The 27,306-nt window shown below is 47.0% G+C and overlaps 1 protein-coding gene across 6 annotated transcripts in view; it reads right to left on the bottom strand.

Annotated features, from left to right (window-relative positions):
- Positions 1 to 27,056, bottom strand: part of AZIN2 (antizyme inhibitor 2) — a 45,179-nt gene extending 18,123 nt beyond the window's left edge. For 2 of the 6 annotated variants that reach the window (XM_027516674.1, XM_027516638.1), the window contains exons 1-9: positions 26,954 to 26,989; positions 26,745 to 26,861; positions 25,958 to 26,135; positions 23,941 to 24,114; positions 11,563 to 11,735; positions 10,443 to 10,577; positions 9,500 to 9,665; positions 6,756 to 6,918; positions 5,193 to 5,305 (exon numbers count right to left, since the gene is read on the bottom strand). In XM_027516674.1, the coding sequence (XP_027372475.1) occupies positions 5,193 to 5,305; positions 6,756 to 6,918; positions 9,500 to 9,665; positions 10,443 to 10,577; positions 11,563 to 11,735; positions 23,941 to 24,114; positions 25,958 to 26,062 (1,029 nt within the window). In that variant the 5' untranslated portion in view covers positions 26,063 to 26,135; positions 26,745 to 26,861; positions 26,954 to 26,989. The other 4 variants (XM_027516629.1, XM_027516649.1, XM_027516658.1 and 1 more) reach the window with 4 other exon arrangements.
- Positions 27,057 to 27,306: the final 250 nt, after the last annotated feature.

Here is a 27,306-nt window from a genome sequence, read left to right on the forward strand (position 1 = left end):
CCAGGGATCGAACCCAGGTCTCTCACATTGCAGGCGGATTCTTTACCAGCTGAACCGCAAGCAAAGGCCAAGAATACTGGAGTGGGTAGCCTATCCCTTCTCCAGGGGATCTTCCTGACCCAGGAATTGAATCCGGGTCTCCTGCATTGCAGGTGGATTCTTTTCCAACTGAGCTATGAGGGGAGCTTCTAGATCACATAGTTAATATGAATTTGGGCAATGAACCCAAGAAAAGACTGGCTTGTGGCTTCAAATTCTCAATTTTTTGCTCTCTTCCAACCACTAACAAGATCAAAACAGACACATTTTCTTGCTGTCCTCCTCTATGGGGGGGGGGGTTCCTAATATTCTCTTATACTAATGATGATGTACTTTGTTTAGGGTTCCCAGCTTTATATGAGGGATCTTATCAGATTCTCTATCTTGGCTAGTCCCTAGGAACACTCATAGCTATCAAAACTGAAGATCAGTGCTAAAAGGATTCAGCATACATCCCCAGAGAGAAGGCCAATTTCAGAGTTAGGTTTTCTCTCTGGATTAATTCACTTAACATATTTGAATAGTCACTATTGTACATGCTTGGGACACGCTAGTGAACAAAATAGACAAAGATCCTTGTCCTCACAGGGTTTATAGTCTAGCAGGAGGGAGGAAGACAAAGAAGTAAATTCTATACTATGCTATAAAGTAATTTAAAAAACAGATTAGGTGAGGGGTACAGGTGTAACATTAAATACGGTATAAGGTGTCAGGGTGTAAGGAGATGATTTTTCAGCAAAGACCTAAAGGAGGTGAGGAGCAAACCAGGGTGGTACCTGGAAGAGAAGTGATCCGGTCAGAGGGGAAAGCTGGTGCAAAAGTGCTGAGGCAGGAATATGCCTGGTGAGTTCAGGGAGCTGCAAGGAGGCTGGAGTGATTAGAGTAGGATGAGCAAGGGGATGTGGGTGAGGGAGGTGGTGTGAGAGGTAACAGGGTCAGATCTCAAAGAGCCTTGGGAGCTACTGGAAGGGCTCTGGCTTTAATGCAGAGTGAGACAGGAGCCCAAGCAGAGTTTCAGGTAGAAAAGAGACATGATTTGACTTACACTTGAAAAGGATCCCTCAGACTGGTGGGTTGACTGACTTTTACACTAAGTGAAACGGAGATGCCTGCTTTTGTTTGTGTATTGACCTCTGAAGAGTCCCTGCTATCTTGTAAGTCAGGACACAGTCTTCTTTGTCAGTGGGGAGGCTGTTCAGAGTATCTCGTCTACCACATTAGAAACTCCCAGGTTTCTAAACATAGCACAAAGCTGTTGTCCAAAGAACAGGATAAAAACTAGAGATCATTGAAAAATAAAAGTAATGGATAGTATGGCAAAGCAGAAATGAAATAGGATTAGAAATCATTACTTAAGAATTTTTAAGACAAGAACTAACCAGATCCAGACCTGAAAAAGTACTACTGCAATGTACTCCAGATGGAACCCTACTTTTTAAACCATAAAATAATTAGAATAAAATATAATGACAAATGAAAGAACCCGGTCTTGGCAACAAAGTTGTCTCTGTACAGAGCGGGGTGATCAGAGCTTGTAACCTGAATTGTGCCTCTGAAAAGTCTCGTAAAACTCCCATGGTACTTGCCCCCTCTGGGACCCTCCCCACACCTAACTATACCTTGCATTCATGAAGTACTAATACACATTTATTGAACTGCATTTTAGACCACTCAGTGAATATTTAAAATGTTTATAAATAAAAAGTCTACCTAACATATCAGTAAAGAAAATCATGTCTTGGAGAAGATGATGGCAAACCACTCCAGTATTCTTGCCTGGAGAAGCCCATGGACAGAGGAGCCTGGTGGGCTATGTCTGTGGGGTCGAAAAACAGTCAGACACAACTTAGTGACTAAACAAGGCCATGCCAAAAATATTTTCAAGAGTAAAGGATATTTTCTTACCTCAATTGTTGCTTTTAAAATAGCATTTTAAAAAGATAAAATTAATATGCCCAAACATTGTTAATAAAAGACAAAGTTACTAAGTTATTATATATCCAGGGCATCTCTGGGAGGCAGAGGTTATATATTGGCTTCTAATTTAAAAGTGTTCACTTTATGAAACATGATTTGGCTTTGGTTGGCCTTTTATAATTTACATAAAACAAAGTCGATTTTCCTCAATTCTGTGATTCAGATATTTCCCACACTGAGCAAATAATGAAATTTGAATTAATACAAAAAAGAAAACCATGTCTCATAATATGTTTTTTTTTAAGTTAAAACAATGTGCACTATGACACTTAAAGAAATGAAAGTAAAATTTAACAATAGTCATATCTGAATGGTGGGATTAGTGGATTATTACTTTTTGTGCTAAATTTTCCCCAGTAAATGTTCTATGTATTACACACACACACACACCATAAATATATGGTAAATCTATAACCTGCAGAGCAGGTAGAAAGAGATAAATATCATTACTATTAATTGCAGAAGACTTAGTTAAGACATATGAGAGCATGTTGAAATATCTATTAAAGAAGGCTTTATACTTGTCAAAGAAACAAAAATGAAAGACTGAGGTATACCATTTCAGATAAATTAGCCAGCAAGAAAAAGGTCACAGTGTGGAATGCTGGTGAGCTTATTGTGAAATAGCACTGCTGGTAATAATACATATTAGTCCAAGCGTGGACGAAAACAGTCTAACAATACGTATCAAGAGGAATAAAAACGCTCAAATCCTCTTACTCAGTAACCCTATTCCAGAGACTCACCATAAGAAAATGGTTTTTAAAAGGGAATATACTTTAAGCATGTACACTGAGCCACCTATACAAGAGACTAACAAAGAACAATTTTTTGACAGAGGATACTCAAAGAAACATGAACAAGAATAATAAAAAATTAGCAATGCCCAAATGCTAATGAAGACATTTTATAAGGAGGCAGCGATTTTACAGGGAGATAATCATTTTATAGGAAAGTAGTTCAGAGTTTGGTCTTTAGCAACAGACAGATAATCAAAGATGAATAAGACATGAACCCTACCCCAAGGGTCTACAGTTTAAAACACTGCCATTTATCAACTGTGTGACTTTGAGTAAGTTCCTTCACCTCCCTACCCCTCAGTTTTCTCACCTGTAAAATCAACTATAAAAACCATTTATAAGGGAATATCTGAACACTCACTAGGTGACAAGGGATACTATGGAATTGCTTCGTTTTTAGTCTGATGATGATACTGTGTTTCTTAAGTCCTTATCTTTTAGTTGTTAAGTACTAAAATATTTTTGAAGAAAATGCAGTAACATTTGTCTGTACTTTTCGTACTTTTCTTATGACATTGCTGTAGTCTGTGTACTTCTGTGTGTGTGTGTGTGTCGCACACACACGTTTCTACTCAGCAAGACTATATTTCCAAGGCACAAGCAATCCTTCCGTACCTACTACCTTCTGCAGACCTCAGTGCATGCGGAAGGTGCTCAAATATTTGTTAAATTAAACAAGCAAACAAAAAAAGGCCACACATATTCCAATGATGAGAAAAATACCCTGAAGCAAGGATTACGTTTAATACACCTTTTTCTACCTGAGGTCCAAAATCAAAGTCCATGGGCACGAAGAGCAGGGTAGAAAGCTGCCCTCCTGGCTGGTGAGGGGCTCCTTCCTTGGGGAGGGAAGTGCAGATACCGTGGCCAGGCTGGGCCCTCCCGACACACTCCTAGCACAGCCGTAGCTCATTTACTAGGCGTGCTCCATCTACACAGTCTCCATGGCCACACTGTGGGCCCACCCTGGGTATGGTCTCCTAAGTGGTGGGCAGCCCGAAGAAGAAGCCCGGGCACCCCCCAGAGGAGCAGCAGCATAGACCACTGAAAGACTTAGGAACATCCTGGTGCCCAAGCCAGGAATACCAGCTGGAGACTGAGCCACCAGGCTCCTGGGGCAGGTGTGGTGCTGGGCTGGGACCACAGCTCCGCTCCTCAGAGGAGCTGATGAAGGGAACGGGGAGTGGGTCAGGGATGGCCTGCAACAGGAAGAAGGGACTGGGACCCGGAAGGGACTAGGAAGCAACTGCTGCCTGCTGTGTAACCTGGGGCTTGGCTGGCCTAGGCCGGTCCTTCCCCTGTGCGGTAGGATGTGGGAGACCACAGGAATGCCAGCAACGCTAGTACATCACTGTAGAAAACTGAATTCCTGAGCACTTCACTATCGGGGAGGCTTACTCAGACAACGACACAGCTATGGAATGAGGACTCATCCAGTTGTGGGGGGTGGTGGTGGGCGCCTGGAGGAGGGAAGCTCCCTCTGCCTGCAGTAGAGGACGGGCAGGAAGAGCTACAAAGAGGAGCCCACATCTGGTTGACTCTGGGGGTGGAGAAAAAGATGGAAAGAAAAACAACAGCACGTATTGAAAGCTCACGGTGGTCTAGGTGCTGGTTAGGCACTTAAGCTTCCTTCCTGAAGCAGGACCACACAAAGGCCTGTGAAAATACAAGTGTGTCTGATTTCTTTCCCCTCCTAACGAAGCCCACTAAAGCTGCCAGAGGCCCTGGGCTGGATTCAGTAGGCTAGGAGGAACCTTCTATCTATTCCTCTTCCCTTGTTAACATGGAAAAACTCAATAAAATGAATTTTTAGACTTCCCTGGTGATCCAGTGGTTAAGAATCTGCCTTGCAATGCAGGGGATGAAGTTTCGATCCCTGGTCAGGGAACTAAGATCCCACATGCTCTGGGGAAACGAAGCCCACGCAGCACAGTGAAGACCCAGCCCACGAGCAGTGATCAGAGATGGATGTCAAGATAGACTCAGGAAGCTCAAAAACAGGAAACCAAATGGATAATTGCTAGAGTTAGATTGCCTAAAATATTATATGGTCATCAAGAAGCATGTTGTTAAAGATTCGTGAATGGCATGCACACCCCATATGAAGTGAAAAAGAATCAGGTTACAAATGAATATGATCCCAACTTTATGGGGGAAAAGTATAACACGTTTTTTAAAAGACTGAAATCTAAATATTCAAGGGGTCTATCTCCATGTGGTGGAATTAGGGGTGATAAGCTTCTTCCTTCTTAGTGTCTGTTTTCTCCAACAAATATGTTTTACTTTTTTAAAATTAGATAACAACACACACCAAAAAAAAAATGTTCTTTAAATGCACCCACACAATTGAAAACAGGCCCAGCAGGGCAGGCTCACCTTCTGCAGGATGGGGGCGGGGCAGGCGCTGTCAAACAGGACTGAGTTGAAGACTCCATACACGCCCTCGCCAAGGTGGTACACAACGCTCTTGGGGGAGGAACTGGTTTCCTCTGCAGGGAGGGGAGGGGTCGGGGGGCACAAGCAGCATGTGAGGGGGTGGGACAACGGCGGGCTCAGCAAGCAGACAGGAGGGCTGCCCCTCCTCAGCTATGGGGCTGCTCCTGCCTCCTCCTGTGTTCATGGCTGGGTTGGAAACACCTGGCAGCTGAGCAACCCTGCCTAGAACACCCTCCAGGCTTGCACCTGAGCCCCTCGATGCCCCAGCAAAGGCTGAAAAGCAGCCCACCAGAACTCAAGACCCCAAGAGACTGAGTCAGCGGCTCAGAAGTATGCACAGTGGGGCAACGCATGAGCTGGAATGAGAAGTCGGGTCTCCAGGCTGGGCTAGAAAGTATAATCCCAGATCTGGAAAGGAGGCCAGAAGAATTCCATCGCTATGCACACATACACACAAAGAAGACCTTCCACCTGGAGCCTACCACCCATCTCTGGGAAAAACACCCAGACCTTCAGGCTGGGGGTCCCAGAGCAGAGAAAAAAGCTCCAAGATCAGAGTCAGACCTCTCACTCAAGAGTCTGCTGAGAGGACTGATCTATCGGAAGGCCAGTGAGGAGCACTGATGTTGGCAGTGTGGACAGAAAAGCCTTGAGTCAGCCTGAAAGTGTTAGTCGCTTCAGTCGTGTCCAACTCTTTGCGACCCCACGGACTGTAGCCCGCCAAGCTCCTCTGTCCATGAGTCAGCCTAGCCTGGACTTGAACCCTGGCGCTGCCCCCTTCTCAGCTGTGTGACCTTGGGTGAGTGACTCATCCTCTTCATGCCTATGTTCTGTAGTCTGCAAAATGGGCTTAGACCAGTATAAGTTGTTGTCAATTATTTTCATTATGTTATGAGAAGCAGTAGGATGAGTAAGAGCTTGGACTCTGGAAAGGAGACAAACATGGGGTCAAATGCAGGGTTTACCACTTACTAGCTCTTAAGCAACTCACTTGTATTCTGTCTGGCTCTCAATTTCCTCATCTGTACTATAAAATGTGTGCTCAGTCATGTCCAACTCTTTGCAACCCCGTGCACTGTAGCCCGCCAGGCTCCTCTGTCCATGGGATTTTCCAGGCAAGAATACTACAGTGGGTTGCCATTTCCTTCTCCAGGGAATCTTTCTGACCCAGGGATCGAACCTGTGTCTCTTGCATCTCCTGCATTGGCAGGCAGATTCTTTACCACTGCACCACATAGGAAACCCATATACAATAGGTTTAATAAAGTATCTGTTCTCCCCAAGGTTGCTTTGATCTCAATCTTCATAAAATATAAACATGCACAGGGGGAAAAAAAAGATGCTAAAAGAGTGTCTTGGGGGTGAGGAGACATGACTGTCAATTTCCCTAAAGAAGGAGCCAGTCTTCAGATTTCCCCACCCCCTAAAATCAGACCCAGCCTAGCCAACAACCGTCCTTGGCTTTAGGGAAGAACAGGCCTCCACTGCCCACCTGGAACCTACCCTCCCTGCCTGGCTGATCCAGAAGAACCTCCTTCTTGGCAATGATGCTGACTGCCAAGGTGAAGGCCGAGGTCACGTAGTAGCGCCCCAGCTTGGCAAGGATGTCCACACCGCAGCCCTCCGGGAAGTATAGGTCCAAGGCTGAGTTGATCACAGAAGCAATCTGAGGGTAGAGAGACAATTACATGTTTGAAATGTGGGGTTTATGCTGGAGACTAGCTACAGCTCCAAGTCTTACTTCTTGAAAGCAGCTTTGATTTCAGGAAGAAGAACTTGGCAGCTGCTAAGACCCCAGCTGGTAACCACAGACAGCTGGCCAAGGCAGGCAGGCAAAGATGGAGCAGGGTCAAGACCCTTACCCTTGAAAATCACCCTTCAATGCCCCCCACAATGGAAAAAGGAACTTTTAATCTGACAGTTGGTACTCAGATGGCAGAATCTGTGATGCAGATCTTTCTTTGCTGAGTAACCAGTATGCTAAACAACATATTTTTATAGACAAGATAGAGAAGGAAAAAGAAGACCAAAGTCACCCCTAATTCTAACCCCAGATTAACCTATTCAATGCTAACTTATTGGAATCACTCCTTTAATTTCTTTTTATACAAACCTGAAAATCTGATTTTTTATTATAAACATAATAGGGCTATAAGTATACAGGTTTTTATAACCTGCTTTACTCAATAAATTGAATGATCTCTCTATGTATGTAAATCTATGTAAATTCTTTTTACATAAGAATATACCATAATTTACTCAGGGACCTCAAACAGAGCCTCTGTGACAATCTAGAGAGGTGGGAGGTTCAAGAGGAAGGGAACATATGTATACCTATGGCTGATTCATGTGGATGTTTGGCAGAAAACAAACTTCTGTAAAACAATTATCCTTCAGTTAAAATAACTTTTTTTAAGTAATTAAAGAGAAAGATTTAAAAATAAAAATATTTTAATAAATCTTATTTGCATTTACCCATAAAATATACTGGTATCATTTCCATATGATAAATATTTTTATAAAAACATTTTTATAAAAAATTATATCTTTATAAAAGTAAAAATATTTTACATAAAAAGAATGTACTGTAATTTAGCCAATCCCTGAGCGACTTCACTTTCACTTTTCACTTTTCACTTTCATGCATTGGAGAAGGAAATGGCAACCCACTCCAGTGTTCTTGCCTGGAGAATCCCAGGGACAGGGGAGCCTGGTGGGCTGCTGTCTATGGCGTCGCACAGAGTTGGACACAACTGAAGCGACCTAGCAGCAGCAGCAGCAGCAGCAGCAGAGTGTTAGTTGGACCAGGGAAGTCCACTGAACTTCTGTTACGAAGAATGTTGCAATGCTCATCTTTGAAGCTAATTCTTAGTGTCCGTCACAGATTATTTTCTTAAATTCAGTTCCAAGATGTTAATATTCCAGAATGAGGCACTTACTAAGGAAAAGCGACCCCTAGTGGTTCCAGTGGGGATTGCAATGACACATTTTTCCTGATTTAATTGAGGGCAGGAGGAGAAGGGGAGGACAGAGGATGAGATGGCTGGATGGCATCACTGACTCGATGGACGTGAGTCTGAGTAAACTCCAGGAGTTGGTGATGGACAGGGAGGCCTGGCGTGCTGCGATTCATGGGGTCGCAAAGAGTCGGACACGACTGAGCGACTGAACTGAACTGAATCTTGGCATCCAGTCCCATCACTTCATGGCAAATAGATGGGGAAACAGTGGAAACAGTGACAGACTTTGTTTTTTGGGGCTCCAAAATCACTGCAGATGGTTACCGCAGCCATGAAATTAAAAGACGCTTACTTCCTGGAAGGAAAGTTATGACCAAAAGAGTAGAGACATTACTTTGCCAACAAAGGTCCATCTAGTCAAGGCTATGATTTTTCCAGTAGTCATGTATGGATGTGAGAGTTGGACTATAAAGAAAGCTGAGTGCCGAAGAATTGACGCTTTTGAACTGTGGTGTTGGAGAAGACTCTTGAGAGTCCCTTGGACTGCAAGGAGATCCAACCAGTCCATCCTAAAGGAAATCAGTCCTGAATATTCATTGGAAGGACTGATGATGAAGTTGAAACTCCAATACTTTGGCCACCTGATGGGAAGAGCTGACTCATTTGAAAAGACCCTGATGCTGGGAAAGATTGAAGGCAGGAGGAGAAAGGGACGACAGAGGATGAGATGGTTGGATGGCATCACTGACTCAATGGACATGAGTTTGGATAAACTCCGGGAGTTGGTGATGGACAGGGAGGCCTGGTGTGCTGCAGTCCATGAGGTCGCAAAGAGTCGGGCACAACTGAGCGACTGAACTGAACTGAAACTTGCAGGTGGGAAGGAGACAGATGGACTAGAAGTGGATAGAAGGTTGGCTTTTCCTTCCCCTGCCCAACTTGATTTCTCATCATCCCATAGGAGGGTGAACAGGGCACACCCAGGCCCTCAGAAAGCCTTATGACTTATGCAGATATGGCCCGATTAAGCCTCAAATATGTGCATGTTCAGAGTCCGGGCAGAGCTGGGTGCGCAGCCGGCCCTGCCATGGACTCAGGAAATGAAGTAGCTTCTGTGAGCCTCAGTTTGCTCAGCTGTAACACAGGGTTAATAATGAGATAATCCAGGCAAACCACCGAGCGCAGTACATAGTACAGAGGACCCACTCGCAGTGGGCTTCCCAGGATCACTGTAGCCCTCCCTCCAACCCTCGCCCAGCCCAGCGCAACACCTGTGACCCCACTTACCTCCTCGAATCTCACTTTGGCGTCCTCCACTCCGGGGAAGCCGCCACCAAGGTCCAGGATGTGCATCCTGTGGCCCAGCTCAGCACCCATTTCGAACACAACCCGGGCGTCCGCAATGGACTGAGCGTAGGCCTGAGGGTCAGGACAGCCACTGCCAATGTGAAAACTGGGGAGGAAGAGTCTTGGCTTACACACAGGACCCCGGGTATCACCACTTCAGCCTCAGCCAGCAGCAGCCTTGCCCAAGCATACTGGGCGCTGTGCCCATTTTCCAGATGCAGTGACTGTGGGCCTAAAAGGTTGAGGGGGTTGCCAAGGGCCATGTGGCAAATGAAGGTGGACAGGAGACTAGATCCAAGGACCTTTGGCACTTGGTGCCCCTCTCCTCCCTCCACGCTGCCTCTGGAGGCTGAGCCTTCCTAGGATGAAGGCTAGGGCCCCAAAGTCAGCCAGAACTAATGTATATCTCACTGAGCAGTGTGGCCGGCCATGCTTCAGTTTCTCCATCTATAAAGTGGGGATAAGGTCCCACAATTGCGGGACGTGTATTTAGCACAGTGCCTGGCCATGCGAAATGCATAGCATAGGAAAGTTATATCATCAGGTCATAGTTCTGGCTCCTTCCACATCCCCACCAGAAAAGCGGCAGAGCCAAGGTGTGCCAGGATGACCTTTGGCTTCAGGCCAGGGACACTTCCTGCAAAGCCAGGTCCCTCCTGGAACCTCCTGGGACAGGACGTTCTGCAGACTATGGGGTTGGGGCGGTGGGACACTCCAAACCTTCTTTCCAAAAGGAGGAAACTCTCAAATAGCAGAATTCCAGACCCAGGGACAGGCCTGCCTTGGGGGCCCTGGGGGAGGTTCCACACAGAATTGAGTAAGTCCTGGGAAAGAAGCAGGAGGCAGCGGGTATGGTGGGGGATGGCGGGGTTCCAGCACTCACCTCACACCTACCACCTCTACATGGTCCCTCTTGGCATTCTCAAGCAGGTGTCGGCAAGATTTCAGCGAGGCTCCGAACTTGAGGCTCAGGCGGCTCAGAGAGTGGGAGTCCTCCGTGGCAACGCACAGAACCATCCTGAGGGGGGAGACAGGGCGCAGCACCTCGGCGGGGGTGGGAGCCCGCTTCCCCTACACCAACCACGTCTTCTCTAGTCAAGGGGGATGAACCCTCATGGCTCAGAGCTATGTCCAACCCCATAAGCCCCGGCCCCCTTCCTCCCCCTGCACAGCCAGTCAACCTCTGAGTACTGTCCAATCCACTCCCTAAATGTCCCCGGACCCTTCCATGGGACCCCTGCCCTGGTCCCAATTTCACCAGTTTCCCCCTGGGCAGCCCTACTTCCTCCCAATCAGCCAGGCTTTTCCAACTTCTCTTGTATGGTGGGGTGGAGGGGACCTTTTTTTTTTAAACAGTCTTATTGAAAACACCTATATCCTCAGTATGTGAAATAGTCAAAACGGAAGCTGCTTTGGGTGAACCCGAGTGGTGCCCCTCTTGGCCCCTCCAGCGTGTCCAGTGACCAGGTGAGGGGGACACCCTGAAAAAGATGTCCAGCCCTGACCCCTTCCAAAGCCCACGTGCATCGGGGTCCTTGCCCTGTGACCAGCATCACTGACTTCTTCACCCCCGGCCGCACATGGTATGATCCAGCAACATCAATTTCTGCTTATCCTGCAAATGCCCTGTGCTGCTTCCGGCCTCCATGTGCTTGCTCCTGCAGCTCCCTCTGATGCACTGTTTATGCCCACTCCAGATGGCAGTCACCCCTGAAGGCCCACCTCAAATGCCGCCTCCTCCGTGTAACTTTCCTGACCACTGCTCCCTCTGCCACGGCTTTGACCTCTGCAGTACCCTGGGCTTTGCCTGGACTGTAATCCATCATTTCTATCTCCACCCTAGTCAGGCTCTGGCATCCTGGGTCCAGCCCAGGAGTGCCCGCCCCAACCTCCTGTGGCTATGGCCGGCTCCAGGGCAGGATCCTCAGCCCCAGCCCTATTTCGCCTACTCCCCCCACCCTCACCCACAGCCCAGCCTCCCACCTGAGTGGTTCTCAGCTTACTTGGCACTGGGGTGGCTTTTCACCACCTTTGCCAGCTCCATCTCGTTGTCAAAGCTCAGCAGCCGGACCCCGTGCTTGGCAGCATACTTGATGTGTGCAATTTGCTTACAGGGATTGGCATAGATGATCTTACTGGCAGGGACACCAATATGCTGGACCAACTCCATCTCTGCCTGTGGGGTCCCAAAGGTGGTGGTGAGGAAGCGCCAGAGCCTGCTGGGCCCATGGAGGCCAAGGAAGCACAGATGAGGGGCAAAGTCATAGCTATGCCTAAGGAGGTCCATAAGAAGTGGGCCTCACTTTTAGACAACAGATACACAACAATCAGAACTCACACTGATTCCCGGTTGACAAGAAGGGCTGCCACGTACAGCTGTGCAGAGGGTGAACCGCTCAATCCTAGGGAGGGTGGGGCCCCATTCAGAGAATCACGCATGCGTATTCAGTCGCTCAGTTGTATCCGACTGTTTGCAACCCCATGGACTATAGCCCACCAGGCTCTGCTGTCCATGGAATTTTCCCAGCAAGAATACTGGAGTGGGTTGCCATTTCCTATTCCAGGGGATCTTCCCAACCCAGGGATCGAACCCAGGTCTCCTGTGTCTCCTGCATTAGTAGGCATATTCTTAAACACTGCACCACCTGGGAAGCTCCATTCAGAGACTACATAGTATACTGGTATGTTTACTACAACTTCCTAATCGCAAAGAGTCGGACACGACTGAGCGACTGAACTGAACTGAACTGAATGGTGAGCATCTTACTCTAACAAACTCTATGTATTTGTAACAGTGTCTTCAAGATACATTTTTTAATTCCCACAAAGGCACTGTACAGATTCATGGTGGCCCTGAAAACAGACTTCTGACATATTTTCCTGGCAGATTTAAATGGATAGAGAATATTATTTGATGTATTAGAAAGTTTGCCAGCTCAAGAGTCTTCTTGGCACAGGTCATCCACATCCAAAGGCCGGCCCTGTGTGTGGCACTGTGTCGGGTGCTCCAGCAAGGCCTCTTCCTCCTCATCTTTCCAGAACAGTGCTTCACCTGATTGCTGCACTAATGATACAGACAACGATGATGGTGTTGGTGAAGAAAGCGACCATGGGCATGGAGCACCTACCACAAGGAGGCACCGAATGAGAGGCTTTACATGGGCCTTGACAAACTTTTCCCATGAAAGGCCAGAGAGTAAATATTTTACGTTTTCTGAGCCAGTAGTTTCTGCATAGCTAAACTGCCTTTGTAACACCAAGCAGCCACAGATAAAGCATAAGTGAGTGAACGTGGCCGTGGGCCAGTAAAACCCTGCAAAACCCACCATCCATAATTTGTCAACCCTTGTTTTAGATTCGCTCTTATTTCCTCCTTACAATACCCCGCCAGAAGGTTATTAGCTCCATTCTACAGAGAAAAAAACATGCTCAGAGAGGCCACACAGCAAGTAGGAGGCAGAACCAACTTTCAAACTCAAACCTGACTCTCCATGATTAACAAAGAAGCAGTTTTGAAACATGGTAGAGACACACAGGGCCATCGTTAGCCATCCTGAGTTTGTAACAAGACTATGTAATTTTAATGTAGCAACTTTTCAGCATGAGGTATTTATGTGCATTATCTCATGTGATGTCTGTAACTATCCCATGAAATATTTATGGCCACATCCTACAGAGGACGAAATTGAGTTCAAAGGAGCCCACCTGTCTGAGTGACACAGCCGGTGACACAGCAGACGGAGAAACAAAGGTCCCCCTCCAGAGCTGAAACTGCCGTCATCAGAGCTTGCTTCCAAAGACCCTGCCTCTCTGCAGATATGAAAATGTGGTTCCGCTCCTGGCTTCACCCATGAGGTGAGAGGAAGCGGCAAGGGTTGCACTTTGGGGACCTGTGGTTGAGCTTGGATTATAGTTATTTAAATAATAACCATTGTCACTCATTGACGGATTACCATATGCCAGTCATTGCATTAAATATTTTATAGACATTCTCATCATCCTCATAATAATCTTATGAGACAGGGAACAGAGGCCCCGAGAGGCCTTAGGTGACTTGTTCAAAGTCACATGGCTTGCAGGTGGCACAGCTGGAATTCTAACCCAGGACTGTGCGACTTTAGCACACTGGCTCTCAACCACAGCACTTCGGCGGAGAAGACACCTCAATGCTGCCCTGGCAAGTGTCTCTTGAGCATCTATCGAGTCGCCAGGCTCTGTGACAAATGCAAATGAAAGCAAAGCGCTGAGTAAAGCAGACAGGGTCTGACTGTGGAGCTTTCAGACAGATGGGAAAGAAGGGGAGGAACGAATGAACACTGAATAGTGATAGAGTTACAAATGGATAGGAGCCATAGAGAAAAAGTATGGGATACTAGAGAATGTGGGATGCAGAGACCTGGGTGAGAGGTGTGGCAGGCAGCTTTCTGAGGGTCAGAAATTTAAGCTGAGGAGAAAGTGTGGGGAAAAGGGAACCCTTCTAGCCTGCTGGTGGGAATGTAAATTGGTATAGTCACTAAGGAAAATAGAAGGGAGGTTCCTTAAAAAAACTAAAAATAGAGCTGCCATATATATGATCCAGTAACCCCACTCCTGGGCATATACCCAGAAAAGATGAAAGCTGCAATTTGAAAAGATGCATGTACCACAGTGTTCATTGCAGCACTGTTTATAATAGTCAAGGCATGGAAGCAACCTAAGTGTCCAATTACAGATCAGGAGATGAGGAAGATGTGGTAGATACACACAATGGAATATTACGCAGCTATAAAAAATGAAACCCTGCCATTTGCAGTAATGTGGACGGAACTAGAGATTATCACAGTAAGTGAATAAGTTAGAGAAAGAAAAACACCACATGATATCACTTATATGTGGAGTCTAAAATGTGACACAAATGTACTTATTTACAAAACAGACTCAGACATAGAATGTAAACACATGGCTACCAAAGGGAAGGCAGGGGAGGGATAAACTGGGAGTATGTGATTGACAGATGCACTCATCCATATGCAGAATAGGTCAAGTATTTACCATATAGCACAGGGAACTATGTTCAATGCTATAATAATGGAAAAGAATTTTAAATATATATACACACACACACACATATATATAACAGAACCACTTTGCTGTACACCCCAAACTAACACAATATTGTAAATCAACTGTACTTCAATGAAAAAAATAGATTTGAGCTGAGCCCTGCAGGAGGAGTCAGCCAGGCTGGAAGGGAAGCAAAGAATATTTCTGGTACAGGAAGCGGCCTGTGCGGAGGTTCTGAGATAAGACTGTGCTCAGCCTGATGGAGGAGCAGAGAATGCTGGTGTGGTCTGGGCAGGGTGACCAGTGTGGGAGGACGAGGTTGGAGGGAGGCAGGCAGAGCCAACGGGGAGAACAAGAAGGCCGATGTGGATTTATATTCGACGCTGCAGGTTGTGGGAGATGGTTTGATGGAATCGCAAGAGGGAAAAGGACATGGTCAGATGTGCATCTTGAAGGCAAGGCCTAAGTGCTTGTCACTCCAGACATCATGTGGAAACGGACCAAGGGAGGGCCCGGAAGGACCTCCCCGGGGACACGACAGGCTGTGCTAGGAAGGGGGCAGGGTGTGGTCTGGAGGCAGGGCTGGCAAGCTTGCTGATGGATGGCACGTGGGGATGTGGGGTAAGAGGGGGACTTCACACCCAGCAGACCTAGGGGCCCCTCTTGAAGGGAAGATTGTGAATGCATTTGAACACGCTGGGCTCCAGGCATCCTGTAGTATCAACTAGGAGTCCGCGTGCCAATGCAGGGGACACGGGTTTGATCCCTCGTCTGGGAGGATCCCACAGGCTGCAGCACAACTGGGCCCATGCACCACAACTATTGAGCCCATGGTCTGCAACGAGAGGTCACCGCAGAGGAGCACCGCAACAAAGAGCAGCACCTGCTCCCCATAACTAGAAAAAGCCTGCAAAAGCAACGAAGACCCAGGGCAGCCAAAAAGTTAATTAAAAAAAACAAAAACTGGGGAGGTGGTGGCATCTTGGGGATATTTGAAGCCATGGGAGATGAAATCCCCTAGGAAGATGGAGAGTTTATAAAAGAAGGGAGCCTGAGCTGGAATCCAGAGGAACACTTCCAGCTAGAGAGAGGGGCAAGCTGGCATAGGACTGGCAGAGGGGAAGAGACAGCGTCTCCAGAAGAGGCAGGACAATGCAGAGGTTACTATGCCATTCCTGCCGAGGTAACCCTGTCTTACAGTTCACATCTGGGCGGGAGACGCCTGCACTGTCAGAGGCCTCAGACTTCACTGTCAGACTTCACTTTGCTGTGCTTCACAGATATTGGGGTTTTTCTTTAAAATTGATAGTTTGTGGCAACCTTGAGTGAAGCGAGTCTACTGGCACCATTTTTCCAACAGCGTTTGCTCACTTCACCTGTGTCACATTTTAGTAATTCTCTGGATATTTCAGACATTTTCAGTGTAATTGTATCTGTTATGGTGATCTGTGATCAATGATCCTTGATTTGACTATTGCCATTGTTTTGGGGTGCCACGAACTGCGCCCATATGAGATGATGAACTTAATGGATAAATGTTGTGTGTTCTGATGGCTCCACCCACTAGCTATTCCCCAACTCTCTCTCCCTCTTTTTGGGCCTCCCTATTCCCTGAGACATAACAACCCAACCATACTGAAATTAGGCCAATTAATAATCGTACAACAACCTCTAGCTGTTCAAGTGAAAAGTAGAGCTATCCGTTAAGAAACAGCCACCCCAAACTTCAGCAACCACCACCCTGATCAACGACCAGCCATCAACATCGAAGCAAGACTGTCCACCAGCAAAAAGATCACAACTCACTGAAGCCTCAGATGATAGTTAGCATTTTTTAGAAATAAAATACTTTTGACTTAAGGTATGTACATTTTACTTAAGGTATGTTTTTTTAAGACATAATGCTACTTACTGCACATTTAATAGACTACAATATAGTATAAGCATAGCTTTTATATGCACTGGGAAACCAAAATATTTATGTGACTCATTTTATTGTGACCTCTACTGTAGTTGTCTGGAACCTAACCCACAATATCTCTAAGTTATGCCTGTGTTTTTAAAAAGACTATATTTCAACGGCTGCAACTAGAAATTATTATTCTAAGTGAAGTAAGTCAGAAAGAGAAAGACAAATACTCTAAGATGTTATTATATGTGGAATCCAAACTATGACATAATTGAACCTATCTAAGAAATAGAAACAGAATCAGGGGCCTAGAGAGGAAACTGGCGGTTGCCAAGGGGATGGGCTGTGGGAGAGGGTTGAATTGGGAGTTTGGGATTAGCAGACACAAACTGGTATACAGAAAAAGGATAAACAAAAAGTCCTGCGGTACAGCACAGGGAACTATATTCAATACCCTGTGATAAACTGTAACGGAAAAGAATATGAAAAAGAATATATATATATGTATAACTGAGTTACTTTATTGTATAGCAGTAATTAATACAGTATTGCAATTTAAATATACTTCAATTATAAATAAATTCTAAAAACTAAAAAAAAAAAAGAGTGTGTTTCAAATGGGGAGTTACTATTCAGTGGGTATAGTGTCAGTACCGCAAGGTGAATAAGTTCTAGAGATCTGCCGTACGACACAGTGCATATTGTCAACAACTGCTTGTTGTTCAGTCGCTCAGTTGTGTCCGCCTCTTTGGGATCCCATGGACTGCAGCACGCCAGGCTTCCCTGTCCTTCACCATCTGAGTTACTTATATACGTAAAAAATTGTGAGGAAAGATCTCACGTTAAATGTTCGCTCCACACACACACACATGCACACACTCCAAAAAACAGTACAAAACAAACAAAACATTTTTTCGTGGTAAGAGCAAAAAAAACATAGGAGGATCAAGGAATGTCCCCTACAAGGTCTAAATGCATCAACACAGACAGATCTCCAGCCTGGTGAGTTTTAAACCCACTGAGGCACGGTGCGTACCAGATGAATATTTTATATTTTGTTACAAAATCACAGCATACTTTATATATTTTCTATGGATCATATTTGTAAGTATTTTTAGAATATAGCCACCAAACTCAAACTCAGAATGTTGATTATCTCTGGAGATATAAAGCTGATGTTCTACTTCTCTTCTGCAGATGAATCAATGTATTATTTGAATAATTCAAGATGAGTGTTTAGTATAAAGTGCTCACTGGATCCTGCAGATCACTGGGGACATTGGTAAGAGGAAATTCCTTGAAATGATGAGTGGAGGTCAGGAAGCAGTGGCTTAAGGAGTGGGTGCTAAGGGAAAGAGACAAGTGAGTATAGATAAGTGAGTGTAGACAACTCAGTTTGGTTTTCAAGAGGGAGCAAGGGATTGGACCGGGGGGAAATGTGGTGTCCAGAGAAGGCTTTTTAAGATGGGAGGATGCTGAGGGAGACAACAAGAGAGGGCAAGGGATGGCGCGGGAGAGATGACAGAAGGTCCTTGGGAAGGTGGGTGGGTGGACCAAAGCCCCACATAAGGAATGGTTGGTGCCCTTGACCCTGGAGCCTGTCTGGGGCATATCTGTACACAAAGCCCCAGCTCACGCCTGTCCCTTGGCCATGCATGTGTGTGCGTGCTTAGTCGCATCCAATTCTTTGCGACCCCATGGACTGTAGCCCGCCAGGCTCCTCTGTCTGTGGGACTTCCCAGACAAGAATACTGGAGTAGGTTGCCATTTCCTTCTCCAAACTGTCTTCCCAACCCAGAGACTGAACTCATGTCTCCTGCGATTGCAGGTGGATTCTTTACCACTGAGCCACTCGTGAAGCACCAAAGCATGATGCTGTACAGGGTGGCCACCAGCTCTAGCCTACCAGAAGAGGGCAGCCTCGGGCTTCCAAGAAAAGCTGTACCACCTCGGAGTAAAAGCACCCAAGGGCTAGGTGATCCCACCTACCCAGGAGGGGTCCCATCTCTGCCATCCCCTCCAGAAGACCTTCATGAAGACAGCAGCCATAAAGTCAGAGGCCCTCGCCATAATCAAGTGGCCCTTCCCTGTGCATCCCTCAAACCTCTGGGCCTCCTTCCCTTATATGCTAACTGCTTCCTCATGGGACTGTTGTCAGAATCACCGTGATAATAATTACTTTACAGAGTTGTTTCGAGAATCAAATGAGATCATGTACAGAAAGCTCTTGGCAGAGAGCCTGGCACAACAGATGCCCTCGGCAAACAGTAGATGCTTTTAACATTCCCCACTGACTTCTAAGCCCTAACACCACAGTTTTGCTCTTTGAAGGCCAGTCCTGAAGCTTGAGGGCCAGCACAGGGCCCACCTCTAGGTTTCCAGAAGCAGAGGAGTCTAGTCAGTAAGGTTTGGTCTTGTTCTTCACTCCTACACTAAGCAGGCTGGAAAAGGGTCCCCTTTCACCTCGATCAGAGCAGAGACTCTGAGAGCTGCAAGGGGCAAGTCCTGGCTCTGCCATCAGCAAGTTTGGTGCAGCTGGTCCCCAATTTCAACTGCAAAATGGTGATCTCCTCCTCAGATACCTCACCGGGTCTTATGTAGGCCATGCATGAAACTTGGTGTGCAAAATAAGAACTGATGCAAAGGGGCTTCATGGGTGACAAAAGAGAGACTTATCTGCAAAGGACACTAATGTGTATCTCTGATGAAGGTGAACCTGCTCATTCCAACCCCCACCATTGGTGCGTACCTTTCTTCCACTTAGAATCCCTCCATCCCTGCACGCCGCCCAGGCAAACTCTCCTTCTGTCTCCTTCAGGATCTCTTTCTAGAATCCTTACAACACCCAGCCATATTGCTGATCAGGATTTAAAAGGGGTTCCCTCTCAAAACAATCACTGCTGCTGCTGCTAAGTCGCTTCAGTTGTATCCGACTCTGTGCGACCCCATAGACGGCAGCCCACCGGGCTCTCCGTCCCTGGGATTCTCCAGGCAAGAACACTGGATTGGGTTGCCATTTCCTTCTCCAATGCATGAAAGTGAAAAGTGAAAGTGAAGTCGCTCAGTCATGTCCGACTCCTAGCGACCCCATGGACTGCAGCCTACCAGGCCCCTCCGTCCATGGGATTTTCCAGGCAAGAGTACTGGAATGGGTTGCCATTGCCTTCTCCAAAACAATCATTACTAACCATTTTAAAAAATAACAGTAATAACAATATCACAAACCAATGCCCACCAGGCTTTCTCCCACCTCAGGGCCTTGGCGCTTGCTGGTCCTTTTGCCTGGAATGCTCTTCCCCTAGTTATCCACCGGGATTGATCCTTTGTTTTCTGCAGAACACTGTTCAGATCTCAGTGAAGCCTTCCTTGGCCAAACTTTCTAAAAGTACAACCCTCTCTCCCAACAACCATGTCTCTTCCCTACTTCCCTTTCCGACCGTAATTTTCTCCACAGCATTTACCATCTAAAGTACCATAGATTTTCATTGTTTGCTTGTTCTTTAGAAAGCAAGTTCCATGAAGGAAGAATCTTTTTTTTGTTTTGGTCACTTGCTAAGTCCCACTGAGAAAAGAACCTGACCCCACAGTAGGTGCTCAATAAGTACTTGCTGAATGCATAACTATGTCAAACCTGTCTATGTCTCGGAGGAAACTATGTCTCATAGGAAACTCTATAGCTAAAAGACTTTATCAAGTGAGAACAGAATGAAGATAGATAAGCTGTGCATTCAATTCAATGACAACAGAGTCTGTTTTACTCAATACTATATTGCCAGCTGAGGAAGGCTTTCTAATCTCTCCTTGCTATTCTTTGGAACTCTGCATTCAGATGCTTATATCTTTCCTTTTCTTTGCTTTTTGCTTCTCTTCTTTTCACAGCTATTTGCAAGGCCTCCTCAGACAGCCATTTTGCTTTTTTGCATTTCTTTTTCTTGGGGATGGTCTTGATCCCTGTCTCCTGTACAATGTCACGAACCTCCGTCCATAGTTCATCAGGCACTCTATCTATCAGATCTAGTCCCTTAAATCTATTTCTCATTTCAACTGTATAATTATAAGGGATTTGATTTAGGTCATACCTGAATGGTCTAGTGGTTTTCCCCACTTTTTTCAATTTAAGTCTGAATTAGGCAATAAGGAGTTCACAATCTGAGCCACAGTCAGCTCCCGGTCTTGTTTTTGCTGACTACATAGAGCTTTTCCATATTTGACTGCAAAGAATATAATCAATCTGATTTCGGTGTTAGCCATCTGGTGATGTCCATGGGTGGAGTCTTCTCTTTGTTGTTGGAAGAGGGTGTTTGTTATGACCAGTGCATTCTCTTGGCAAAACTCTATTAGACTTTGCCTTGCTTCATTCTATACTCCAAGGCCAAATTTGCCTGTTACTCCAGGTGTTTCTTGACTTCCTACTTTTGCATTCCAGTCCCCTATAATGAAAAGGACATCTTTTTTGGGTGTTAGTTCTAGAAGGTCTTGTAGGTCTTCATAGAACTGTTCAATTTCAACTTCTTCAGCATTACTGGTTAGGGCATAGATTTGGATTACCGTGATACTGAATGGTTTGCCTTGGAAATGAACAGAGATCATTCTGTCGTTTTTGAGATTGCATCCAAGTACTGAATTTCAGACTCTTTTGTTGACTATGATGGCTACTCCATTTCTTCTAAGGGATTCCTGCCCACAGCAGTAGACATAATGGTCATCTGAGTTAAATTCACCCATTCCAGTCCACTTTAGTTTGCTGATTCCTAGAATGTCAACGTTCACTCTTGCCATCTCCTGTTTGACCACTTCCAATTTGCTCGATTCATGAACCTAACATTCCAGGTTCCTATGCAATATTGCTCTTTAAGAGCATTGGACCTTGCTTCTATCGGACCTTGCTTCTATGCTTAATAAAGGACAGAAATGATATAGACCTAACAGAAGCAGAAGATATTAAGAAGAGGTGGCAAGAATATGCAGAGGAACTGTACAAAAAAGATCTTCACGACCCAGATAATCATGATGGGATGATCACTCACCTAGAGCCAGACATCCTGGAATGTGAAGTCAAGTGGGCCTTAGGAAGCATCACTACGAACAAAACCAGTGGAAGTGACGGAATTCCAGTTGAGCTATTTCAAATCCTAAAAGATGATGCTGTGAAACTGCTGCACTCAATATGTCAGCAAATTTGAAAAAGTCAACAGTGGCCACAGGACTGGAAAAGGTCAGTTTTCATTCCAATCCCAAAGAAAGGCAATGCCAAAGAATGCTCCAGCTACTACACAATTACATTCATCTCACACGCTAGTAAAGTAATGCTCAAAATTCTCCAAGCCAGGCTTCAGCAATACGTGAACCGTGAACTTCCAGATGTTCAAGCTGGTTTTAGAAAAAGCAGAGCAACCAGAGATCAAATTGCCAACATCAACTGGATCATCGAAAAAGCATAAAACATCTATTTCTGCCTTATTGACTATGCCAAAGCCTTTGACTGTGTGGATCACAACAAATTGTGGAAAATTCTAAAAGAGATGGGAATACCAGACCACCTGATCTGCCTCCTGAGAAACCTGTATGCAGGTCAGGAAGCAACAGTTAGAACTGGACATGGAACAGCAGACTGGTTCCAAATTGGGAAAGGAGTACGTCAAGGCTGTATATTGTCACCCTGCTTATTTAACTTATATGCAGAGTACATCATGAGAAATGCTGGGCTGGAGGAAGCACAAGCTGGAATCAAGACTGCCAGGAGAAATATCAATAACCTCAGATATGCAGATGACACCACCCTTATGGCAGAAAGTGAAGAACTAAAGAGCCTCTTGATGAAAGTGAAAAGAGGAGAGTGAAAAAGTTGGCTTAAAGCTTAACATTCTGAAAATTAAGATCATGGCATCTGGTCCCATCAATTCATGGCAAATAGATGAGGAAACAGTGGAAACAGTGGCTGACTTTATTTTGGGGGGTTCCAAAATCACTGCAGATGGTGATTGCAGCCATGAAATTAAAAGACCCTTACTCCTTGGAAGGAAAGTTATGAGCAACCTGGACAGCATATTAAGAAGCAGAGACATTATTTGTCAACAAAGATCCGTCTAGTTAAGGCTATGGTTTTTCCAGTGTTCATGTATGGATGTGAGAGTTGGACTATAAAGAAAGCTGAGCACCAAAGAATTGATGCTTTTGAACTGTGGTGTTGGAGAAGACTCTTGAGAGTTCCTTGGACTGCAAGGAGATTAAACCAGTCAATCCTAAAGAAAATCAATTCTGAATATTCACTGGAAGGACTGATGCTGAAGCTGAAACTCCAATACTTTGGCCACCTGATGCGAAGAGCTGACTCATTTGAAAAGACCCTGCTGCTGGGAAAGATTGAGGGCAAGAGGAGAAGGGGACGACAGAGGATGAGATGGTTGGATGGCATCACCAACTCAATGGAGTTGAGTCTTGGTAAACTCCGGGAGTTGATGATGGACAGGGAGGCCTGGCGTGCTGCGGTTCATGGGGTCACAAAATGTCAGACACAAATGAGTGACTGAACTGAACTGAACTGCATTGCCAGCCCTACCTAGCAGAGTGTCTAGCATACTGCAGGAGTAAAATGAATAGAGATAGTAAATAAACAAATCTAAAGAGAACAGTCCATTCTAAAGGAGATCAGTCCTGGGTGTTCATTGGAAGGACTGATGCTAAAGCTGAAACTCCAATACTTTGGCCACCTCATGCAAAGAGTTGACTCATTGGAAAAGACCCTGATGTTGGGAGGGATTGGGGGCAGGAGGAGAAGGGGACGACAGAGGATGAGATGGCTGGATGGCATCACCAACTCGATGCACATGAATTTGTGTGAACTCCAGGAGTTGGTGATGGACAGGGAGGCCTGGTGTGCTGCAATTCATGGGGTTGCAAAGAGTTGGACACGACTGAGTGACCGAACTAACTTAAAGAGAGCAGGAGGGAATTAAGACAATCAGATCAGATCAGTCGCCCAGTCATGTCTGACTCTTTGCAACCCTGTGAATCGCAGCAAGCCAGGCCTCCCTGGCAGCAGAACTGGCAACAATAACAAAATTCTAAGAGTATTAGTTAAAAAAAAAAATACAGTCACACATTAATATTATAAAAGAAAAAAATAAAACCAATGATAGAAAGATGTTTTTGTTATGTCTTAATTAGAAGAATATCACATATAGCTCTATGCCAAGAAGTTTTAAAATCTCCATTAAAAAGGTGACCCACCTGCCCAGGGACACATGTGGTTCCAATGCGGAACTTCAAGGCTGGCAAATTCCTCCCTCATCCCTTAAACTCCTCCCAGAGGACAGGGGCCACCACAGGTCACTCCTGCCTCCCCTGGTCCACCCGATTGCAGCAGCTGCAATCGGGCCAGGTGTGAGCATTCAGTAAGTCAGTTTGCAGGTAGGGGATAGGGGCTCACCTTGTTGGCACAGCTGAAGCCCAGCCCCAGCTCGGCCAGGACCTTCAGCACGCCCGGGCTGCTGTTGCACTTGACAGCGTAAAAGGATCGGACTCGAGGCAGGCACTTCAGAAAGCAGAAGTGCTTCCTCACCACGGCACCCAGGTCGGCCACGAAGAAGGCAGCGACCTCTTCCTGTCCAAGAAGAGGGGTGAAGATGAGACCCCACTCAGCTCCCTGCTAGGGCATGCCACCCACGTTCCCCCCAAGTACCCTGCTCTAAAATTCTCTGGGGCTCCCCAAGCCTACAGGGTGTGCAAGGTTCTGTGATCCAGCTCCAGTCCCTCCCCTCACGGCAGCTCAAACTCCAGCTCTGTCTTCCATCATTTTCCACCTCCCAGCCTTTACTGTCACCACGCCTCCATGTAGAATACCCTGCCCCCGTAGGAGTCTGGCAAATTCTTAATCTACCTTCAAGTTTCAGCTCAAATGCCACCTGCCCCAAACCAATAAGGCAATTCTGCCTTTAATGCTCGCACTGCATTTTGCACATGTTGCCAAAGTATCAGAACTGGGTTATATATACATCTTTCTCCTCCAGATCAATTCCTTGAAGACCAAAGCTATGGCCTTCAGCCACTGGCTTTCACGTTTAGGAACTCAATGAAGCCTTGAGGTAGTCCCATTGTAGAACTGCAGCCCAAACCTGTGGACAACTGTCTGCTGATGGCTGGATGTGTATGAGGCCATGGGTGAGACTACATTATTTAAACCTTTCCTGCGCCTCAGTTTCCCTTTTATGCAACACCTTTTTACTGATGCCCACTTGGCATCTGATCAAGCATATTTATGCAAGTATGCTAAATAAGGTACAAAGATGAACAGACAGGGCTCTAGCCGTAAAGGGCCTTGAGTCTGGACAAGAACTAACCCTGCAAGCAATTACAAGCCCATTCAGGAAATGCTAAGCAGGAGTTTCTACAAAATGCAGCCGGAGAAGTACAAAACCTGCCTGGGGCAATCAGGAAGAGGTGACACAGATGAGTGATAAGTAAAGAGTAGAAACGGGTATTGGAGAAGGAAATGGCAACCCACTTCAGTGTTCTTGCCTGGAGAATCCCAGGGATGGGGGAGCTTCGTGGGCTTCCGTCTACGGGGTCGCACAGAGTCAGACATGACTAAAGCGACTTAGCAGTAGCAGCAGAAACAGGTAAGAGGCAAAGAGGCTGGGAGAAGGGTGTTCCATGCTGAAGGAACAGCCTGGACAACAGAGTGATAATGGAGCACATGGAATCATTGGGGAATATGAGCAGAGTAGTTCAGTTCAGATGGAGCACGATACATACCCTGGGAAAAGCCAGAAATGGGGCTATGAAGGCAGAGGGGTTCTGACTTGGATCCTGTAGGCAGTGGGAAACTGCCAAAGAATTTAGATTTTGAGCAGGGCTGTGATAAAGTTGGAGGGGGTGGGATGAGGCAGGGAAAAGTTTAGGGGGGTTATCAAGAGATGAGGCCTAAACTACAAAGTGAGGTTCCAGAAGAGCACGTGTGTGCGTGCTAAGTCCCTTCAGTTGTGTCTGGCTCTGCGACCCTATGGACTGTAGCCCTCCAGACTCCTCTGTCCATGGGGATTCTCCAGGCAAGAATACTGAAGTGGGTTGCCATGCCCTCCTCCAGAGGATCTTCCTGACCCAGGGATTTAACCCTTATCTCTTATGTCTCCTGCACCCTGAAGGATAATTTAAGGAGGCTGAATTTACAGAACTTGTGGTGCCCAGGTGTGGGAGAGAAAGTGAGGATTCCCAGGTTTCTGACTTAGAGGGCTGGGTAGATGATGGTAGTGTTGTTCATGAAAGTGGAGGACACAGGAGGGGCAGGATTGGGGCAAGGACCAGGTATTTGCAGATGAAATGAGCCGTTCTCTTGCATACAGCAAGGATAGAATACCAAATGAGTGAAAACAACCAGATGAGGGCCCTAGGGGGCAGCTGAGCCTGCTGTGAGAATAGAGGTCCCACCCCCACCCCCAGACCCTCACCGTGGTGGCCTGTGAGGCCCCCAGAGTGAGCTCCTCCAGCAGGTCTCGGGTGCTGAAACCCTCCTCCACCATCACAAAGTCCGTTTCTCTCAGGTAGCCAGCCATGCCGAGGGGGAGGACCCGATGGGCTGGATGGAGTTGCCGCTGCCTCCGGCCGCCTTAGAAAGTATGCAATACACTGCGGGAGGAGAGTGAGGGACGGCTGGGGGACTGGCCTCAGCTGCGCCCCTCCCCTCCCCAAGCCAGGGCACCCAGTCCTGTCACACCCTGCCCCCAGCACAAGCCTGGGGAGCTTAGGCTCACTGAGGAAAGTGAGGACGATCAGGACTTCTGGCCTGGGACAAGGTATTATATGCCTAGATGTCATTGCCTCTCCGAACCTCAGTTTCCCCATCTGTAAAATGGATAAATTGCTTTGGTGATCCTTTCCAGTTCTGAAATTAGGGTTTTGGTTAAAAGGGAAAGAATGAGAGGGAAAGGGCAGAACAATCGAGGGGAGAAGTTTCCAGGTGCCCCCCCCCCTATCGTGACCACGCCCAGTTAAAGTGGCCGCAGGTGGCTCCACCAAGGAGTCTCAGCTCTCTCTCTGACCCTGGATATGCCCGACCCCCTCTCAGAGTCTACTTTCACCGTTTGTAAAGTCGGGGGCGGGCTGGTCCTGATGTGCTAGGATTCTAAGCATGCATAGGAGCTCCACATGGTGGGTGGGGGCCGCGGACTGAGATTCTGTCCTGGTGAGCCCTCCTGAGTGCACAGCCGAGGTCCCGCCCCCACAAAACCCCCTTACCAAGCCCCGTGCTCCTTCGCGGGGGCCAGAGCCAGGCGCGCTGCTAGGGGGGTCGCCGGTGACCTCGAAACCTGTGCAACACCCCGAGGAGTGGCAGTTGCGGAGCCGAGGCCCCTGCTGAGAGGAGGCAAGAGTAGCCAGAGAGCAGGTCAGCATCGGAGCCGAGAGCGCCCGCTCCCGAGGCTCCCCGAGGGTCTCCCCGCACTCGCCTTAAAACGCATTTACACGGCTTCGGCCCATAGGTCTCCCCAGCGAGTGAATCGGATCCTCCGCGCCTCCGCTCGCTCGCTCCCCCCGGCTCGGGCCCCGCGGCCTGCGCCCCGCCCGCCCAGCAGCTACCGACCCCCCACGCCCCGCCTTCCACCCGCCACCCACTTATATAAGCCCCGCCCAGACCCCGCCCCTGGCACACAAGCCCCGCCTCCACTCGGCGGCCCCTCCGTAGCCCTGGCAACTGGGTGCCGCCATCCCATTGGTCGATTCCGACATAAAGCCTTCAACTCTGCTAGCCAGCTCCGCAAACCTGAGCCTCAGTCCCAGGGAGACCCCTGCGCGACTCGCC

The sequence above is a fragment of the Bos indicus x Bos taurus genome, chromosome 2 (genome assembly GCF_003369695.1).
Source record: "Bos indicus x Bos taurus breed Angus x Brahman F1 hybrid chromosome 2, Bos_hybrid_MaternalHap_v2.0, whole genome shotgun sequence".
NCBI classification, from domain to species: Eukaryota; Metazoa; Chordata; class Mammalia; order Artiodactyla; family Bovidae; genus Bos; species Bos indicus x Bos taurus.